Here is a 22,209-nt window from a genome sequence, read left to right as displayed (position 1 = left end):
CAAGTTTTGATTTAAAATGTCTTGGTATTTCAAAGCGTTCATGATGCCATGCACCCTAACAAGGTTTCCAGGGCCACACGTTCCCAGTTGAAGTCCCAGTACTGCTTAGCAAACTCCAGACGTTTACGTTTGTGAGTGTAGGTGAGAAAAGGCTTTTTCCTTGCATGCCTCCCAAACAGCTTGTTGGCATGTAGATAATGTCTGATGGTTGCTCTGGAGACATTGTGACCCCATGATGCCATTATCTGACACAGTTCTCTAACAGTGAGCTTTGGAGATTTTTTAACTTCTCTTACCATCCTCCTCACAGTGCGTGGTGGCAAGACAAACTTGGGTCTGTTTCCATTCTTGTTTGTCACTGTTCCAATTGTTTTATACTTCTTAATGATCCCTCTGACTGTTGATATGGGCAAGTTTAGAGGAGTGGCTATTTTCTTGTAGCCATTGCCTGACTTATGAAGGTCGACGCACATCTGCCTCACTTGAATAGAATGTTCTCTTGTCTTTACCATGTTGAAGAGTAAGAAAGAGAAACAGTGTCACGTCATATTTATACCCCAGGGAAACAGGAAGTCACTATTATTAATTAAAAGTTTCTAGATACTGTGACCATCTTTAAAAACTAAAGTAAAAAATAGAAAAATGCTTCAGTTACATTTTTTTGATAGGAATTGTTAGGGGTGTCAATAATTGTGGAACAGCTGTTTTTATAAGAATAATTGTTTTTAAGTCATTGTTTAGTTTTTTTAACATTTATTTTATTTAAAGGTTAGTTTTTTTCCATTTCTGTGTGAGATTATGCTTCTGCAATAAAAACTACATATATTTTGCAGCTTTTACCACATCTTAAACAGGGGTGCCAATAATTGTGGAGGGCGCTGTAAATCAGGAAGTCTGGAAATTCAGTTAAAAACTCTGAGTAAGGGACAGGTGGATGGTACACAATGACAAGTAGAACTGGTTTTTGTGTTTTTGTGTACTTGACTAGTACCGGAATGTAGCAGTTAATTAATTATTTAGAGAATTTAGTTGGTTTTTAGGTGTGTTAGACTATAGCTAGTCTGTTGCTAATCTGTAGACGCACAAAACACGACACGCTTGCAATAGGAAGTGAATTCATTTCAAAATAGAATTTTAATAGTAATATACACAATAAATAATTATAAATAGGAACATGTGATTTTTGTCTCTGAAACTGCTAGCTGGTCTGTAAAAGCGTGAAGTGTTCTAAAATTGACAAATAAATTTCAAATTATTTGGGACAATTATTAGGACTGAAATGTACTACAGTGTCTGTATTGCTTGCATCACATTCATATTGGTGTCTGGGTCAGATCTATAGAATGGGGCACATCACTCATGATACAGTTACCAGATGGCACCAACATAAATAATTTTCAGATCAGAGGGGAATTAAATCAGAGTACAAGCGTATTCTTCAGTGTGTTCAGCAATGACTATAAAACATATTTTGACTTTTCCTGCCAATAATATGTAGTAACCTATACATAATGACTACTGACCTTTTGTAATTGGATATGAAGTTTTTATAACATACTTTTGGCCAGTCACTAGGGACAACAGAAATAAGCTGTAAATACAACACAGTAACATAGAATAAATTTTGGCGTTCACTGTGAAACTGTTACCCCACAGTTGATTATTTACACACTGAGCCAGTTGTCTGACTCACTGTCTGAGGGGCAGGAATGTAAAAATATGAAGGGCACCTGATACATTCAATGGGCTTCAATCAAAAAGAAAAACAATGCATGTTTAAAAAAGGAACTCTACACCCGTAGTTAAACCCTTTATTTGGTTATTCAAAATACATAAATATTCCTGTTCTTTTGGCAATCTAGTAGCTGGAGGTTTTACTAAATGTACCTTTATCTTGCTCATCTCCTCCCTACCTTGTGCAGCTTTGGAAGTGAAGACCCATCTCCAGCTGCGTTTTGTAAAGCACTTTGTATTTTCAACAATATATTTGATATTCAGTCTCTTCTTGGTATTCTGTGATCATGTGGTAACCCCAATTCTTATTCATTCCATAATGATGGATTACTATATATTTTGCTTACTTTCCTGATACAATGTCTGAGCATAGAGTTTGGTATTGTATGGTATGTTTTATTCTTTGTGTGGATGTCTTAAAGGGCACATAGAGGGCACTCTATTGTGTTTGTCTACTGTTGGGGCACCTTACAAGACATTTTATCATTTGTGCTTTATTATTGGGCCACCTTAGGGGCAATTTTGCAGTGCACTAAGTATATATATTTTTTAAATTTTTTCCAGTGTATTAATGTTTGAATGAGAGTAATATTGTCAGCAAACATAATAAGAACCAGGTTCCTACTTACATTAGGTAAATCACTGACATATATCAAGAACAGTAAAGGTCCAGAGCACAGAGTAAATGCCACACAGCCAGCCTCGAATCATTAACTTGAACATATTGTTCTCTGTTTGTTAGGTAATTATGTAACCAGTCATAGACTTTAGCATCCATGCATCTATTTATTATCTATACCCGTTTATTCCAAATTAGGGTCATGGAGATATGCTGCAGCCTATCCCAGCTCTCTTTGGGTGAAAAGCAGGGGTACACCCTGAACAGGTCACCAGTCCATCACAGGACAACTTTAGAGGTGGAGTGAAAAAAACCTGAAAGATAAATTTGAGGCTCCCTGGAAGACATTTGATGTGTTCCTTAATTTTCTGGGAATAGATGAAAGGGCAGCCTGGTAGATTGAAGACAGGTTATGTCTGAGCCCTCTGCCCTTGTTAAGGGAAGGTTTTTCCACTTGGACATAGATAGCTTCTCTGACCCCTCTCTCAAACCACCTATCTTCTCTGTCCATAATATGTATATCACTGTCTTCAAATGAGTGTCCTGTTTCCTTTAAATGGAGGTGCACAGCTGACTGTGGTCCTGAGGAGCTGCTCCTCCTGTGCTGCCTGGTTTCAAACCAGAGACTTTCTTGTTGTGAGGCAACAGTGCTAACCAATAATCCACCGTGCTGCCCACTATACAAATAAATATCAACTAAAATTGAATTGAATTGCTTTTTCAGTGCAAACAGCTGCCTACTGCTGGGTGCTGATAAGAATGGTGAGACAGAAATAAAACTGCAAAGTTATGTGCTTGGAAAATCATACAATAATAATAATAATACAAACAATCTGAAGAGCTGAGTTGACTGACAATTCTCTTTGGGTTTGTCACCATGAGTGACCACTTTCACATAAGTAGTTATTTATTTTCCATGTGTGACACTAACTAGTAACTATATGATACTTGACTGAAATTTTAAAATCCAAGTGTCTGTGAGAGCACCATTATATCATTACATTAAACTGACATCTGGTCTCTCATTTACTCTCAAATTCAGTTTGACAGGGTACTTTTGAAATCTTTGGAATATGGAGCATGACGTTTCAAATAAAGGTCTGAAGGCTTAAAAAATGTCTAACCACAAAACATGAGTTCAGATGGAACCACTGGTCAGTTCAGCAGTGAGCAAGGTCTAATTCTTTGCAAAGAACAGTTCTCTAGTAATATACATCCGCAGACACATGAAGCTTGTTATTCAGTATAAGGTAATGTATTAGAGCAGGAAAGCAGTGCATGAGAGGATGGAAGCACACTTCCTAGAGGTTAAAGTCAGAGCACATTAAACCATTGTTATCAGTTACTGAGATCCCACTGATTATACCTTCAACCACCTGTTTTACCCACTCAGCTTTAATAAAAGGCTTAATCAACATAATGCACTCATCTTGTTTGTGGAAGCTCCCTATCTGATCTTGTCTACCTTGCTGAAACATCAATTCCAACTCGACCTTGAAATCCAGCTGGCATCAAGTTGGCATCCGTACTGTTCAAGGACAAAACATGGCAGCAGATTTAAATACACAGCATTACAGGCCTAGAGGAGGTCTTCTGTTTTGATTACACAAAATCTGATTTACCAGTGCAATTGACTTTTTACAGAAAGTGAAAAATTAAATAGTGCAAAATACTTCAGTGAAGCAAATTAATCAAGTGAACCTGTTAAAATATGGGCTAGTTTTATGTGTTCCGTTATTCCATCAGCCATCAGAACTTCCAAAGAGATTAGAGGTGAACTCCAAGGTCAAGGTACATCAGCGTCAGATCGCACCATCTGTCACTGTTTGAGCCACTGTGGACTTAATGGAAGACGACCGAGGAGGACTCCACTGTTCAAAGCAAATCATAAAAAAGAGACTTTGCCAAAATGTGTGTTGACAAGCCACAAAGCTTCTGGGAGAGTGTCCAATGGACAGATGAGACAAAACTGGAGCTTTTTGCCAGTCACATCAGCTCTATGTTCACAGATGCAAAAGTGAACCATACAAAGAAAAGACCACTACTGTGAAACATGGAGGAGGCTCAGTTATGTTCTGGGGCTGCTGCATCTGGCACAGGGTGTCTTGAATCTGTGCAAGGTACAATGAAATTCAAGACTATCAAGGTATTCTGGAGTGAAATCTGCTACCCAGTCAGAAAGCTTGGTCTCAGTCGCAGGTCATGTGTCCTCCAACAGGATAATGAGCCAAAACACACAACTAAAAACACACAAGAATGGCTAAGAACAAAACATTGGACTATTCTGAAGTGGCCTTCTATGAGCCCTGGTCTATATCCTATTGAACATTTTCACTGCCAAATTCCACTGTCACTGATCTGGCTCCATATACAGGCAATTCTAGTAACAGACATGGTGTGTTGTGATACCTCACAATATGATATAATGATCATATCATTTATTCTGTCTCCATATGTCTAAAGGTAATTTGTATTGACATAAATATTTACAAATACAGATGTAGCAAAAAATGTATTTGCAATCAGTACTAGAACATAAGTGTGGTTACTGAAATGTGGGATATTTTGTACAAAATAATTATAAATTAGTATTTTATGATAGTGTTTAGTTTATTGCCGATTAAAACTAATGAATCCTTAACTTTGAAATCAATATGATCAATTTTACATATTTTAAAACATAATAAATGAAAATACAATGACTGATAATTTACAAAAAAGTTTGTTAAAATTAGAACTGTCTTTTATAGGTCTGAAAAAATTGGATTTTTATTTTTTATTTATTTTTTTGTATGTATTGTATATCTGTAACGACAATTTTTAGGGCAAAAAATATTTTTAAAATGGTGTGAAAATACAACATTAGACTTTAACTGTAAAAAAAAAATACGTATAGTACTTTGGGTATTACAGTCTATATGATTTGTTGTGATTAGTCTGATTTGAAATACAGAGTGTAAGACAAAAAAACTTACATCACGTCCCTGCCTAATGGACACCGCCTTTGAGGGCGCAGTTTGTTATAGTAAACAAATTACTTGGGTCGCCGGTCCCGTATATCAACTGCAGAACAAGGTTTTACAAGGTGTCCCCAAATGCAACCTCCGAATGGAGCCGCTTCCTTTACTTCCCGGAAACAGAAAGTTTTCATTCAACAAGATGGCGACATTGACGGCGACTCGGTCATCGCTCGGGGGTTTCAGTTTCGATAACTGTAGAAGGTAAGCCTTTACCCGTGGATGAAACCAGTATCAGAATAACTGTATCAGTTCATTCAAGATGTTTTGATATTTTCTATGTAAACGGTATGCATAGTTGATGTGCTATAATATGTTTTCCTAGTGATGCTAGCTCATGGTTCCATACAATGACTCAGGTATTTCACACATGCTAGTGCACAAGTTAATATAATTAACGTTAACCTTTAACTACTTCTTCTATCTTCGAATATACATATTACATGTTTTATTTTTCGCATTTTTAGTATCATAACAAAGGTTTTCGATGTCTTAATTTATTAGTACTATTAACACAGGTCGGGACGGTCCTTTTCCCTGTGCCCCCTAGCTGTTTGTGTAGCTAAATAACCGACTGGCTTAATGTTAACGCTAAACTCATTAAGTTGCGTTGAAGCAACACCTCAGACCGCAGAGAAAGCGGTCAAACCTAAAAATAATACATAGTTTTAGAAACACTGCTTTTATAAAAATATATGGTTTAATGTGAAACCAGTCGTGAGGGGGAAGTCAAGGTCCGGTAGTGTTTCAGGTGGAAATATGAAATCTGGTGATCCACTATGACGTTCCCATTATCATTTGCTGAAATGTGGTTCCTACTAATTAAAATTAGTTAATTTAGTTTAATTTAAAATAGAATTGTCAGAAACGAACAGACAAACTGGCATCTATATCAAAGACCTTACCAGAACTTAAAAATATTATAGAATAATATAGTTTGTATGACCTTTGTTTTGTTATTTAGAAGATTTGTTTTGTTTGTGTTATATTAGCAGAGCTGGATATTTATTAAGCTTGGTATTGGTTGTTTTACCATGCCACTGTCATCCAGTTGTACAAGTTCATCTTTCTTTGTTCCTTTCTTCCAGAAATGTAGTTTTAGAAGGTGAAGTGAGTAAACTGGGAAGCAGCTTACCTAGTGCTCGAAAAACAGGAACTACCATCTGTGGTGTTGTCTTCAAGGTAAGTGACTGAAACCATCCTCTCATTTGAAGGGCCTAAACCTGTAGCCTATTAGGATCATGAATTGGAGTAGGTGCTACTCTTATCTACTGTGAGTTATTTTGCACATGGTGTGAATGAACAGTAATATTCTGCTGAACCATGTTAGCTCACTGTGTGTTCACACTTGGACAAGTGGCATTTTTAAAATGTTGATATATGGAAATAGTCGTATAGGCAACATTATCAATCTTTCACTAATATGCATATGAAACTGTACACAGAAAATCAGTAGAAACAACAGTAAACAGTTTAGTTGAATTCCTTTGCCTTTTTCAGCATCTTTTTTCTAGATGGTTTTGTTACAGTCATTTTGCAGCAGACATTTTTACTTTCATGAAAGTACGGTGGCTGACAAGGGCAAAAGCACTGCAACAGCCAAAACGAATGCAAGAGAGAAAACACACGCAAGAGAGAAACGCTGCAACTGAAGTGCGCCAGGCTTGCAGGGGGACCCCGAACTGAGATGTTATGAACAAAGTTTGGCTAAGTTATTCAGTGTGTAATTTTCATACACTGTTATCATGAAAATAAAGTGCATGTCAGTGTTCTTACATTTAATTTCACTTATACATCAAAGAAGTGGTTTGGGCATCAGCTCTTGCACAGAAGATTACAGTCACCTGTGTTCAAGTCTTTTGTTACTGAACTAAGATGTAGAAATTGGTGCTCCAGTGAACAACAAAAAGTGTGTCCAGGTTCCCTTACTGGACTCGTGCACTCACTCACAGCTTACAATTTGGCAACTTCAGTAAATGAAACCACATCAGCTCAGGAGAAACAAAATTTCCCACTATGTTAACATAAATGAAATGTTCATGTACTGCTGTGTCTGTTATGTATCTGAGTTGAGATAACGTTAAGCGGTTCCATTGTGTTCCCCATTAGTCTGAAGCCTGGGTTTTCAACAATATAAAAAGGGCGCTGAACTTGAGAGATAAAACCCTGGAATATATGATCTTCTGTGCACAAGCTGAGGTAGATGTAAGCCTGTAGGTGGTGTTTGCCTCAGCTTTACAGGTTCTGTGGGGGCAGCGCTGCTAACACTATCTTGCAAGTGAACCCGCAAGTTGGGTGTGTTGCCTGAATGACTTTTTTGTTCATACCATTACTCTCGTGTTTAACTTTAAAGCCAAAATATAGCCAATAATCTGCTTTTAAAGACGAAGGTGGTGCTAAAATCTTCCACATTTAATCTTTCACCGGCTTCATTTCTGGTGTGAAGGTGCGCGTTGTACAAGAAGGACTGACCCCGTCCACCGCAGGCTGGGGAACCTATCCAGCTGGAGGGAGTATCGATATTGTGTCGATACTCAATTTTTATTGTATCGATACTTAAATAGATATTCACTATATCTAAATATTGATTTTTATTTTTGCACACCCCTAATTTTTTGTGTAATTGGAAATCAGATTTATTCAAGACTTATTTGTAGGTGGTAAAAGATGAGAGCGTGGACCCCATCTTGACTGAAACATTATTGCATACTTTTCTTTTCCCTGTGAAGGATGGTGTTGTCCTTGGAGCTGACACGCGAGCAACAGAGGGTATGGTAGTGGCAGACAAGAACTGTTCCAAGATCCACTACATTTCACCCAATATGTAGTAAGTGACAGGCCCTAGGCTCTTCAATGTACTGCAGCTTTAACCCTATGGGGTTTTCAGGGTGTTTGTGTTGTTTATGCATGGTTAGTTGAAAAGCTAAAATTTTTAAGTAAGGCCATAAAACACATACAGAACATTTGTTCGCAAGCCTACAGTGTTTGCTTCAAAATGATGTGAAAGTCATCTTGTTCACTCATTCACAGAAAGTGACACCGTTTTCCAGTCATTTGCTCAGGACTTTCATTGTTCTTGATTGGTTCTACACACAGACTTTAAGGATTGAAATGGACAAAGTTGAACTTAACTAACGTGTAATTGTGTTATTCAGTTGTTGTGGAGCAGGAACAGCTGCAGACACAGAGATGACCACTCAGATTATCTCCTCCAACCTGGAGCTGCACTCCCTCTCAACAGGCAGGCTGCCACGTGTGGCCACTGCTAATCGCATGCTCAAACAAATGCTCTTCAGGTATGTTCCACAGCCCCAATCACTATATGTCCTGATGTATTTTGTGTAATGTCAGTTTCCAAACTTAAGTTAAATAAATATCTCAGTAATCTAAGTATTGAATCATATTGATGCAAAAATGTGTGGTGTCCTGAAGTATATAGATGGATGGATATAGTTATATTCATTGTGTGTGTTTGATCAGGTATCAGGGCTACATTGGGGCAGCTCTGGTCCTAGGTGGCGTGGACTGTAATGGTCCTCACCTTTATAGCATCTACCCTCATGGCTCCACGGACAAGTTGCCTTACGTCACCATGGGTCAGTGTCAAACATTTACATACCTAAAGATATTCTGTTGTTACCTGTTTTTAGTAGGTCAGTTACCGGTTGCCCATGATTATTTTTATTTTTTTTTAAGGATTAAGTGTATCAGTTGGATTTATTACAATAAGGCTGAAGTAAGGATTTGACCTGAGTGCTGCATATTGTTACCATCACAGGTCAGAGTTGTGATCAGCTTTGGGAGGAACTTAATGTGGTCCTTTCCATCCAATACTGCATGTATAAGGGTGCATTAATCTTTTTACACTAGTACTGTGATCCCTTATGTATAGTTATTAATGGGTTCTGACCAACATATTTTCTATGCATTTCAGTAGGGATGGGTATTGTTAAGACTTTGCTACTACTGCTCTTATCGATACTGCTTATTGATCTGATATTTTAACGGTACTCTTAACGATACTTTCAGAGGAAGAAAGAAATTTAGAACATGAATTGCTTTATTTTGGAACATCTGGCACATTTGTACGGCACATTTATGCAACACCTTGTTGGCAAACATATTGCTTGCTCAGTCTGCTCACTCCACCATCCTTGAGCTTGAGTTGATCTGCCTGCTGCTGCTGAGAATGTGTGTGAACAACAGCCCTGCCTCTCTGCCCTCTGCTTACAGACACAGGAGGAGTGAAAATATATTACACATAGACGGATATTTGACCACGTGCACATTTAACATGACTCCTCCAATATTGATAACAGGCCCTTTAAGGCTAGAGGTTATCGATATTGTGGTCTTCCAAAATTTAGCCCCAGGCTTATTTAATACCAGGTCTCGGTACTGAACCCTACATGTCAGACATGTTTTGAATGCACTGACACTACTGCGCACATACCGGCATGTGGGTGTATTTATCATTATGTAATTTAAGTATAATAAATACAACTTGCTACTCTACCAACTCATTAGCAGGTGTCCACAAGCTAGCTTTGGCATTTAGAGTCATGGCTAAAATTGGAACTAATTTAACAACAGGCTAACTGCAAGCCTGGGTTTTAGAGAAGCTGTCAGTTATGTGTGTAATGCAGAAAATGATACAGCTGATTGATTGCTGACTTGCTGTAAGTCTGTTACTGTTTACTTAGGTTATACAATGAGGAGAAATGAGCAGCTGATCAAAATCTCAGAAATTCACTTGTGTATTCTTCAGTTCCTACTCTCTGCTCATAGCAAGAAGCTTTACATGTGCTACATACAGAGAGGGACACTTCATTTTGGTTGCTTTCCCCAGAGCACTGCATTGAAACTTTGACAGTCTGATCTGATTCAGATTCTGGTTTAGGCACAGTCTTTTAGCTATAGATCATGATAATAGCAGCTGAATGATCCAGTTTCCCTTTTCTGAAGGCTCGGGGTCCCTGGCTGCCATGTCAGTGTTTGAGGATCGCTACAAGCCTGACATGGAGGTGAGTCCACTACACACAATAGATAATTCTGTAAGCAGTTTGATGATCCAAGCAAGTGAACATGACTTTCTTTGTCATAGGAGCTGGAAGCCAAGCAGCTGGTGCGTGATGCCATCGCTGCAGGTATCTTCAATGACCTGGGCTCTGGCAGCAACATTGACCTGTGTGTCATCACAAAGAGCAAAGTGGACTACATCCGGCCTCATGATGAGGCCAACAAGAAGGGAGTCAGGTGAGAATCATTGATGGTTTATTCATCTACATACTTCTCTTCTGATTCATAACAGATTGAACTGAGAGAAACAATGTTGAAATGTTTGTCCTTCATAGAATAGATTTTCATCATGCTTGTCAGATGGTGATATTAGAAAGCCAAGATGAATAGTATTGTCTAATATGGGGAAAATATGTTGTCTCTCTCTGTTGTCACAGAATCTTAAATTGCACTTATTAACTTGGTATCACTTGTCTTGTTGCTTGCTTTGCTTGAAGAATAAATGAGTTTGAAGTATTGCAGCTGTGAGTACAGATGGAAAGTGTTCAGATAGCGTGCATTACTAACATCTCTCACTGATTTGAGTTTATTACTAACCAAATCTTAACTTTGTAAATCTAACCTCTTGACTGTTTAGTTTGACTTTTTATACTAATGGTACAGTTGTTTGTGCATGTTGTGCTGGTGAAGATTGAAGCACTGCTGTTTTGAACCACATCATCAAACAGGCCCCAACCAAGGCCTGTTTGATGTTTAATAATTATCTCTTGGATTGATTAGGGCTTGCTATTCAAAATGTCTTGTTTTTTTATGGTGTAGAACTGGTGACTACAAGTACAAACGAGGAACCACCGGTGTGTTGACGAAGGTGGTGACCCCACTGCACATGGAGCTGGTGGAAGAATCTGTACAGACTATGGACACTTCTTAAAATGCTTGCACAATGTACTTCATGTGTCTCACTACTCCTCTGAATTCCAAACACAAATGGCATGTTTTTCCATGGTTTACAATAAAAGTCAACAGTGTAAGTTGAGAAACAAATACTGAAAAGCCGTGAACTTGTTTAGTTTAGTTTGAAAAATTTGATTAAACACTCAAAGATGTTCTGGAGTTTTTGTCTGCTTTGTATGGGATACCCATGTGGACATTAGTGTGGACCTTAGTGAGTGATGGCATCACAGAAAAAGGCTGTCCCATTTTGAAGTCTCCTTCAAAAGCAGCTGTTGCAATTCTTGGACCCTGTTTGCTAGGCAACAGGAGCAGCATCAAAGGTACAGGTGGAAACGGTTAAATTAAGCTGGTTAAGCCATCTCATTTTAGTTCAGCCTGCAAAGGTTACGCCTTTGTAGACCATGTTCTTGGAAGGACTGGGCCCTTGAATTGTGGAACACCGATTGAGATTTACTATGCAACAGTTGTAGAATTAAACGTTTGTTGTTTGGTGTGGAATTAATGCATCTTCTAGTCCAGGAATATGCAATGTATACAACCTGATAAGAGTTTTCTTTCTTTTGACATAAAAATAAAATGGCGTGTCCATGCAATTGGTGCTGAAGCTATTCCCTCTCCTTAAAACCAATAGGCTTTATACTGCACATTTGTCAACTTAAAAATAAAAGCACTATGGATAGCTGTGTAAGATTCCACAGCCTGGCAAGTTTTGATTTGCAAACCCCATCCTTGTGTGGTGGTTTCAGCGAGTGGAAGTGTAAGTTTTTGAACTTCATGAGAACTCTGTGTATACACTGATGAAATTTGAAAACATTTTAGCAGTCCATAATTTGAATAACAAGGGGACACTGTAAATATGTGTACCCACAGTTGTTTTATCTTTCATTTTAAAAAAACACCTTTACTAGGAATGCAGAGGAAGCACTCAATATATTTCCAGACATCTACATTTAATGTTGCACAGAAAGGTACAGTTGGTAAAATAATAGCACAATTAAGAACAAAATACAAGAGATAATTTGAGAAAAATAAACAATTACCTATATCTGTTTATGTAATGTTATTAGGATCTGATTAATGAATAAAAAAATGTTCACTTATTGTGTGGTAAGGCACTGATATTCCCCTTAAATAAGGTTATTTTAAACATATTTATGTTTTCCACTAGCAAATGATTTTCACAGCATTTTACATGTATGGTGGTTTACATATTCACAGCTGAATAAGATGGTGTATATTTGCACGTATAAACACGTGAATAAGTTTTTGTACAGGACGTAAAACCAACTATAAAACTCATATGCAACATCTTTGTAACGCTAAACAACACCCCCTCCCCCATGGCACAAACTGTTGGAATAGTAGTTATTTTGTTTCATTTTTATGAACCGATTCAACAAAGGACATTGCAGCACTTAATACTGTGCAATTTAAATTTTATGTTTTTTTTTTCTTTTTTTTTTTTCAAGGTAAAAAGATTCATAAAAGATGTTTCCTTCTTTATTCTCCTATGAACACTGATATCTATATGATATGCAATGTGAGTATTTAGGCAAAATAAATCATCACTAAGTCACTACTATATTAGCTAATGAGAAAAAGGATAAAATACGAGGTTGGCAGAGTGTGAGTAATTACATCCAGGACCAGGGACAGTTAATTCACACAGAGCATGAGCAATGAGAAAAAGTCCTATTCGTTTCAAGACAACTCCAAGAGCAGCTTTGGTGGATGGTAAAGATGACGATTGCTTTAGGTGTATCACCTGAAAATTGCAACTTCATTGTCTTGTTATACAAAGGTAACAATGCCATTAGGACTTAAAGGGTTACTTCAGCTAGTTAGCATTATATTTCTGTAATGCTGGGGGACATGTCAGACACATTAAAAACAAAATGGCTAAAACTGAAATTTTAGAGGCCAACATATGCTGTCTATTAGTTGTATGGGTAAACCTCCAGAAACACTTGATCCTGTACTTCACATAATATAGCTCTATAGAAAATGTCATTAAATCTTGTCTATATGGTAACCACAATAACATCATCAGTGTTAATATTTCTGACTTGACAAATCTAGACTTTTTTCACAGTACCAACCATAAAAGAGTGCCCACTTAAGTATATACCTCTTTTAAGCATATCACTTCAAATCAAGATATGTCATTAATCACAAAAATTAGCCAAACAATACATGCCTTCTGGTCCAGCATACAAATAAATGGCTGTGAAAACCTATAAGCAACAAGATTTACAATGAGTTATTGCCAATCAAGAGTTCAGATAAGGTCAGTCAGTTACTAGACCTAAATATTAAAGCAGAGATATTTATTAAAAATATTTAAACAACATCTTGGCTAAAGATATGACTTACAAATACTAATGATGCCAACGCTGCAGTTCCGGCATTAGCATCTTTTAACTCAGTCCAGTTGTTGGTTTTAATGTGGCTGTAAACTGACTTTAGGGACTGTCAATAAAAACCTTGTGAAAAAGCTGATGTTCATGACACCCAGCCTAAATATCAACATCATAATTGTCTAAACACTAATTATGGCAGACCTGCCTCATATGGTTATGAGGTAATATGAACAAATTCTATTCCTCTTAATTAGATTGACAGGAATAAAGTACATGGTATCTGACATTGTCAACATAACTATATGTTTATTTTTTCAATAAATTCATAAAATATGTCCATGGTCAGGTCTGTTCTATTGCCCCCAAATGGCCAGAGTTTTCAACTGCATCTCATAGTTGTAAAAGGTGTCACTGACAACTCAACAATCTTAATCTACTAATGAAGACCATGAGATGTAGTAGATGTAGAGAGTGTACGCTAGTGGGTAGATGAGTCAAAATTATATTGTAAAATTCATTACTTGACCATATAATTATTTGAGAAAACAAAGCTTCAGCTCAATTAAACTGAAAATAATATAATTAAATGTTTACCTTGACATTCTGGGCCTAGAGTGTTTTAAACCTGTCACTTCAGCTTCTATACAGGAAAACTGAAATAAATAAATGTATCACAGCTCATCTTCATCAGTAACTACTAATAAGGATTTACTAATTGCCCATTTAGACCCGTAAATTATGTATTTAAATTGATTATTAAAAAACAACTTATGATTACAATCATGACAATAGATAACAAATATTGTAATTGCCAGCTCTACTGCATATTTTACCTGAAACACATGGTATGAACTTGGAATGCAACTGCTGAGAAGTTAAAAAGGAAAGCTTAGAGAAATCTGTGATGTGTGACACGTCTCTATTCTTAGCCAAAGAAAAAAGCATAAATGCAGTCATCTCTCAAATTAACAACTGTGGTTTCATAAACTCCACTTTCCACGCGTGCTACTCCACAAATGTATCTCTTCATATCCTCCATAGTGGAAAATGAGTGTGCAGCCTGAATGCTGAAACATCACAGTCCACTTTTCAAGTCTTTCCATGGCATCCTCCAGTTGAGATGAGGACAAGGCAAGACCAGGCAGAGCTTAAATTTAGTGGTTTGAGGTCCGCAGACAGCAAAGTTGAGGCTTGAAGTAAAAATGCGGCTCAGGTGCTGGAAGTCCACATGTGCATCTGTTTGGCAATTTGCAGCACAAAGACAATGTCCGGCCGTTGGTCCGGGTCTGGGTTGATGCACATGCTGACCAGGTCCCGCAGCTGTGGAAAGTGTGAGGATTTTATTTTTTACCAGTTTATGCCTTAGAGATGAGTGCCATGGACAGGGGAGGAAAGTCATTAGGGTTACTAGATAGACAGACTGTAACTTTGATCACTTCATGTGAAAATATATGCCATCGATCTTTATTGTTTGACCTAACACAAACCAAATGTATATCTTTTCTCAAAAGACTCAGTAGTTACCAACAACAGTTTGTATTTTTTTTTAATCAAACACAACTCAAACTGGAAGAAATAGGGACAATTTCCAATGGGGAATTAATCCACATTTGGTGCTTTAGTGAGTTTCTGGAACAACAGGCTCTGCACACAGGATTAGTTTACAATAACAGAAACCACATCACCAGACTTGTTTCAGTGAGTGGTCCTCTTGAAGATATTTTATGTTGGTATATCAGGGGATCCCTGTGACCCTGGTTAGGAATATGCGGGTATAGATGATGGATGGATGGTATATCAGGTATTGAAAGTGGTGCTGGTGCAACCTTTGACACATCGAGATTTTTTTTTTTACTTTTAAAAATGCTAATACCATAAACACTTTGCTATGTTTAAATATATTGAGAGAAAGAATTAATTCATGAGTGTTACAGGCTGTGTAAGTGTGTATTGCTCTACCTTCTCGGAGTAATGGTCAGATGGGAGAGGGGGGTAATCACACTGCTCAATCTTCTGGCAGAGGGACAGAAGGTTCATCTTGTCCCCATAAAATGGACTCTGCAGTGCTGCCATCTAAAGAAAGGAAAACAGCTTAGGTGAGAGGAATGGGTGCAGGTGTAGAACACTGGAAACAAAAATATGTTTTAGGTCTATTAGGACCACCTTTTCCCAGTGCTAGTGATTTTGTTACAGTAATGGCTTAAGTAAGACAAAAAAAACTTTCCATGGTAGCGCTCTTGCTTACACATCTAGCCATTACAGCCAGTACTTTGTACAGGCCAACAACTTTTAGCATAGTCAGGACTGCTGATTTGCCACAGAAAAAAAAGCACAGGGGCAGGGAGGATTACCGATGATTCCAATCCACGTAAAGGACATGTTTAAGCTCACTTCTTAGACACAACAATATTCAGGAATCTATATGAACACCGAAACTGTTTTTGCATACTGGAGGAATACTCCAGTATACTAGACAATAAAAGATCCCTTCTCAGGATTCAGGATTCTGAGGACAGCTGTGGCTAAGAAGAGGAGCAGCTTGCTCACGAACCGAAGGGTCGGTGGTTTGAGCCCCAGCTTTTCTAGTCGAAGCGTTGCTGGGCAAGACACTGAAATGTTGTCACCAATGGCTGGTTCTGTGCTGAGTGATTGCATAAATGAATGGGCATCTAGTGTAAAGTGCTTTAAGTGCACTTGTGCACTTGACCTTGTAGTCTGAGAAAAAAATATGTTGGCAGGTTAAACCTGCTGGTTTTTTGTGTCTGTAAACTGCAGCCCAACTGTGCTATATACTTAGTGGAGATGATAAATAATAAAGGATTCAGCAGAAGCAGTGAAATGGTTACAGAAAACACCCAAAGATAGTACTTTGGATAAACGTTTAAAACCACTGTAGTTATAAGTAATACCTGTGGAGTGTACTATGACACAAGGTAGGTGGGTTAGCAAGGTTTGTTGAGTGTAAAGACACGGTTTCCAAGAACACAAAGGTGTCTCTCTTTTAACATGGCTGGATCACCATGATGATTTATGCTTCAAACTTAACCTGGGCTGGAGCAGTTTATGTTCCATGTTTTAGGTTAAATCCGTTTTAGGTTAAGCCGATTAAAGCTGTACCATAACAGTTTTTACTAACCACATACAACAACCAGGGAATCACCATTTTTTGGAAAATCATAAGTAATATTTCTCCTATATTGGCTTCTCTTCATTGGCTCCCTGTAAAATACAGAATAGAATTTAAAATCCTTCTTCTCACATACAAATCCTTTCATGATCAAGCTCCTTCATACCTTAAAGACCTCATAGTACCATATTATCCCAATAGACCACTTCGCTCTCAGAGTGCAGGCCTACTTGTGGTTCCCAGAGTTTCCAAAAGCAGAATGGGAGGCAGAGCATTTTACTAATAAGCTCCTCTCCTGTGGAACCAGCTCCCAGCCTGGGTTCAGGAGGCAGACACTCTCTGTACTTTTAAGGCTAGACTTAAAACCTTCCTCTTTGACAAAGCATATAGTTAGGGCTGGCTTCAGGCAACCCTGAACCATCCCTTAGTTATGCTGCTATAGGCCTAGACTGCCTGAGGACCATCGGTGAGGTGGTCTGCCTCTCTACTCTCTACTCTCTCTACTCTCTACTTTTTGTTTACAAAGTGAGGAATTTATTTGTCTGTATAATTAACTCTCAATAATTTTGTGTATGTGATTTACCTCATACAGAAGACATCCTAGGGACCATATATCTGACTTGAAGTTGTACCCATTTTCATGAATCCTCTCTGGTGACATGTAGTAAGGGGTCCCCACTAGGACAGAAATGATACCAGACAAATAAAATGACCATCATTAAAATATTACACAACAATATTTTGCACAGCACTGCACAAAGAGTGAATACAAAATAAAAACATGAAGATTGCATTAAAATACTAAATGTACCATATTTTCTGGAATTTGAGTCACAGTTTTTTTAGTCCTCTGGCTTGCAGTTCGACTTATATAGTGAAGCTACTTATATGTGTACATTTACAGTCATTTTGCCTAGGAGTCACTAATGTTAGATGGCACTCTTGACTCAACTGAAGATAATACTGTACTGCTGTAAAAGTAAAAACGTTTGTTCACGCTGAACTCTAACTCCTAGTGTAACACAAGTGAAGATACTGCCCAAAAGTAAGCTATACTGCAGACTTCAAAGTGCAGGTAATAACGTCTGCAGCTGAAACACAGTTTGGAGTGAGTGTCAGCATTCAGACACCCTGAGAGAGGCTGGCAGAGTTTAACGTTACTTGACACAGATGAATGAATTTCATAATGCACTTCTGCTTGTTATGCATAGCCTAAATTCTTCATAGGCTAATTTAGACTATAATTAGTGTAATTAGAAATGCGAGTTATACACTTACAGTCCAGAAAATATGGTATATGTACATTATGTTATGTACATCCATGTATAACTTTACCTAAGGAATGGGCTGCAGTGGTTTTAGAGCTGAAAAAGCGGCCTAATCCCAGGTCACCCAGCTTCACCTCCCCGGTGGCTGTTATGAACACGTTGGCTGGCTTAATATCTGGTTCACACACACATGTACAGACACACCTTTAGTCAAACTGATGTGGTTACTGTATGCAGTAGAGAAAAATTAAGACTTTTTCTACCCCCAAGGTATGTACAACATAATGATACATGTATATCACTTTCTATACCTGTATGCATTCTACAACTATACAGCTTTCCTATGTTTGACTAACAAAAGTAAGAAACTGCCTGGGAAAGGAAATAAAATTATTAATGTAAAACCTGTGATGAGAGGAAAGCACAACATGGATAGGATAAAATGTGTCATTAGAAGCAAATATATTAATAATTTAGTGTGAAAGATGTAAAAGAGGAGTGTGAGTAAACATGTGAGTTGTTATTTACCACGGTGCATTACTCTACGTGAATGCATGTGCTCCAGAGCGCTGCAGAGCTGCACAAAATATTTCCATATTGTCCTCTCTGGGATAAGTCGCCTCTTCTTCTTGAAGTACTGCATACAAAAGAAAGATTTGTTATTTACATTACCGAGAAATCAAAAGGTGCCACATACAGCACATCAATGTGAAACTCAAGATTTAAGAGTCAAAGGAGTGCATATAGCTAACACCACCGAAAATATATTAGATCTATTTTACAGATCTGTTAAAAGGAGAGAATTCCTAGATAACACTGGCATTTCAACTTCTGTTGTTCAACCCTAATGTTTAGACACCAGTCTAAGTATTTACTCTCTGATGCAACATCCATTTGGTTCCAGTCACTCATCTGCATTTAATTTAAGGTGAGCATGAAGGTAACCCCCTGACCTTTATCATCTGGGACAGATCTCCAGCATCCGCCAGCTCCAGAACAATATTGAGCTCATTGTCTTCAATAAAGGAGTCTATGTATTTGATTACATTTGGGTGATTCAACTGCTGCAGAGAACAAATATGAGAAAAAAGATTATCTGACATTTTCAGTTTCTCATTCACTCAACTTAATATGATGTATAAGAACTCTGTCAATCAAGAAGAAATAGTGTGGACAAATTTTACAAATCATCAGTACAAGTAAATGTTTTTAAAAATGTATCAAACATTTTTTTCAAAGTAGTACCAGCTTTAGACCCTGGCCTTATATGTTGGAAAACATTTCAATGACATTTTATCTGAAAATAGCAACTGCAGCTGGTCAGCAGTACCTTCAATAGATCTATCTCTTTTACGCAGTCCTGACGAGCCTTGGCATCCATCATTTCAAAGATCTGCAGTGACATAAAAAAGAACTAATATGATTTTTTTTCCTCAAAGTTTTAACAAAATCAGAATCATCATTGCATTTTTGATGCCAGGCGTGACAGACTCTCTACCTTAATGTCCTCACTACTGAAAAACTGACTTGTATAAAAGTTGTATAATCAAGCTCAACCATACATACGTAAACTAAGTAAAAATCAGGACCGCACATTTCTCACACGTTTCAGAAGTGTAAACAAAGGCTTAGATATCTTGGTATCAGGTAACAATATTCTTATGTGTTTTCAACTGTTCTATGTAAAATAAATGTTCTTAAAGGTTCCATTTGCAATATTTAGAATGATCTATTACCAGAAATGGAATATAGTATTCATAAATATGTCGTCATTAGTGTGTAGTCTCTGGAAATGCCTCTGTGAAATCTTATTTCACAGAGGCACCACATTGCACTGCCATGTTTCTACAGTAGCCCAGAATGGACAAAACAAACACTGGCTCTAGACAGGGAATCTAGTTTTGTTTTAAGAATGACAGTCACCTTTAAAAAAAATCCAAATTTTCTCTTTCTAAATTCACTTCTATCATATTAAGAAGAGTGATGGTGATGAAGGGATTCAACTGTAGTGTACCTGGACTTTCTTGAGTGCGACCAGTTGTCCCTCCAGCAGGTATATTGCTTTATAGACCTCGCTGAACTGGCCTCGACCAATCTTCTTCTCTATCCGGAAGTTTGCAAGAGTGGAGCACAATTTAGAGCTTGGCACATTTTTCTGTATAAGAAAACACCATATTAGAATATGCATTTCAGAGCAATATGCATCACACTATAAAAATGACTATTGGCTTAACTGAGGCTTTTAATCATGTGTCACTTCTACTTTGGTTTCCACTGACTGTAGTTACTGTATGCCATTTTGTTCTGAACAAATTATACAATGTTCATCAGTAAAGGTTTTCAACCTGAAAAATTAATTCATCAAGATCTGATGTTCAGTGTTCAATTTTTTTGAGCAGTATACATCTCAGTATGAAAGAGTCCAAGCATATTTATCCAAACATCAAACTCTTCCTTTAGAGGTCATTTCTAAACATCAGCATCAAAGATACAAAAAGGTCCTTTGTACAAATACCGTGTTTCATACTGGTGGTTTCCTTATATTGTATGGTTACAGCAAGTTGCCAGCACTGATCCCAAACATCATTCAATTTTGTATAACTGACTCTTAAGATCATTCCTACAGCTTTTATCACACATAAGGGCAGGATTCTGTAACCATGAAACTGGATTGTTTCAGATTACGACAGGAGGGAAGCAAAATATATGAAAAAGATATATTAGTACATAGAGAGGTGACAAATTAAATGACAAACTAATAAAAATGTCTTTGTACTTTGCTGGACCACTTCATGGCATGAGAACAGCCTCAGTGCACTTAGGCATTGATTCTACAAGTCTCTAAAACTTTACTGGAAGGATGAACGCCGATTTGCAGTGAGCCTTTTCTCTAAGGCAGGGGTGGAAAACCTATTGTTCCTCAGGGGCCACTCTCCTGCTTGTTATCCAACTATCTCAACTCTACCCACTGCTGATTACTTCAGAGTTTGTTTAGGCTATCAGCGGTAAGGTGACAACCCCCCCCGTGCTTTAATCTGCAACCCACCTGTGTGTTATGGGAATTAGAAAATACACAACAACTATGTCTTCTAGAAAATGTAACATTAAACTTCTTCTATCAACTGTCTAATAGGTCATATGTCCTACCTGATCCTCCTGACCCGGTATTTTGTAAAGATTGTTGTGGTTGTCTAAGATGGGCTGGTTGTTATTCTGTGCCTCCATTGTGGCATCACACCCCCCAGCTGCTGTAAAAAGCAAGAGAACAGTTGGCACATTTGCAGTCACAAAGCATTTCACTTTACAGAACGTAAAGCACACATAATCTAAGTCAAGTTAAAAAAAAAAAGCCATTGAACAATAACGTATGAAACAGAGTGCATGGAGATAAAATTAGGAATGAATTAAAACAGAACACAGACCAGCAGTCACACCTTAGTTGTTCTTGGTGTAAATACATCATTGGTGTCCCTTGCTGTCATGCGTCTTATACTTTCCTAATGACTGTGCATATGGAAACTGTGTGTGTGTGTGTGTGTGTGTGTTAGCTAATAGGATAAGGGAATATGCATCTGCTGACATTTGCAAAATTACAACTGTGGTTGTTTTTAAATACTTATCACTGAGGGTTCGACACTGTGTGAAAGTGAAATTAAGAGCTTTCCGTTTCCTCTGCCTTCCTCTGTGATCACTGCTTTTAAATATTACTGCAGATGCCCACACAGAAGTGCCCCCCTTATTTTATGCTGATTTTGACTGGTTCTTATTATAAAGTGAAGATTTAGTCTGTTTGACACCAGACTGGCTACATGTAGTGTTTGTAGGCCATGTTTAAAGGACTTTTATTCTCATTATGTTGCATAATTAAAATATAAGTTTATTAAAAAATAATGAATTTGCATTATTTTTTTAATGAAAGGATTCAGCGTATTAAACAAACAATAAATTGCACAAGGCAGATATCAACTCTGCAGCCATCCAGGAGACACTTGGTAGAACTGACACACTTTACACCAGTAAATGACATAACAGTTGAAGAGATCATCTCCAGTCTGAGTTCATCCACCTGTTACCTTGGTGTTTTACCCACTAGATTTCTGAAATCAGTACT

General features: G+C 37.6%; 2 protein-coding genes across 6 annotated transcripts in view; one reads left to right on the top strand and one right to left on the bottom strand.

The window, feature by feature from the left end:
* Window positions 1-5,451: 5,451 nt before the first annotated feature.
* Window positions 5,452-11,495, top strand: psmb7 (proteasome 20S subunit beta 7). The gene is made up of 8 exons (XM_026297341.1): window positions 5,452-5,574; window positions 6,459-6,552; window positions 8,100-8,197; window positions 8,526-8,666; window positions 8,851-8,966; window positions 10,336-10,394; window positions 10,475-10,626; window positions 11,209-11,495. Exons 1-8 carry the CDS (start codon window positions 5,462-5,464, stop codon window positions 11,318-11,320), a joined length of 885 nt encoding a protein of 294 aa, XP_026153126.1. The 5' UTR covers window positions 5,452-5,461; the 3' UTR covers window positions 11,321-11,495.
* Window positions 11,496-12,256: 761 nt separating this feature from the next.
* Window positions 12,257-22,209, bottom strand: part of nek6 (NIMA-related kinase 6) — a 40,993-nt gene continuing 31,040 nt past the window's right edge. For 3 of the 5 annotated variants that reach the window (XM_026297337.2, XM_026297335.2, XM_026297339.2), the window contains 9 exons: window positions 21,246-21,346; window positions 20,113-20,253; window positions 19,429-19,491; window positions 19,052-19,162; window positions 18,627-18,735; window positions 18,166-18,273; window positions 17,414-17,508; window positions 15,663-15,776; window positions 12,257-15,023 (listed from right to left, as the gene is read on the bottom strand). In XM_026297337.2, the coding sequence (XP_026153122.1) occupies window positions 14,913-15,023; window positions 15,663-15,776; window positions 17,414-17,508; window positions 18,166-18,273; window positions 18,627-18,735; window positions 19,052-19,162; window positions 19,429-19,491; window positions 20,113-20,253; window positions 21,246-21,323 (930 nt within the window). In that variant the 5' untranslated portion in view covers window positions 21,324-21,346 and the 3' untranslated portion in view covers window positions 12,257-14,912. The remainder of the gene's footprint in view (window positions 15,024-15,662; window positions 15,777-17,413; window positions 17,509-18,165; window positions 18,274-18,626; window positions 18,736-19,051; window positions 19,163-19,428; window positions 19,492-20,112; window positions 20,254-21,245; window positions 21,347-22,209) is intronic. The other 2 variants (XM_026297336.2, XM_026297338.2) reach the window with 1 other exon arrangement.

This window comes from Mastacembelus armatus, chromosome 12, assembly GCF_900324485.2.
Source record: "Mastacembelus armatus chromosome 12, fMasArm1.2, whole genome shotgun sequence".
Classification (NCBI taxonomy): Eukaryota; Metazoa; Chordata; class Actinopteri; order Synbranchiformes; family Mastacembelidae; genus Mastacembelus; species Mastacembelus armatus.
The sequence above is the reverse complement of the archived record's forward strand: the minus strand, read 5'-3'. Positions and strand labels throughout refer to the sequence as shown.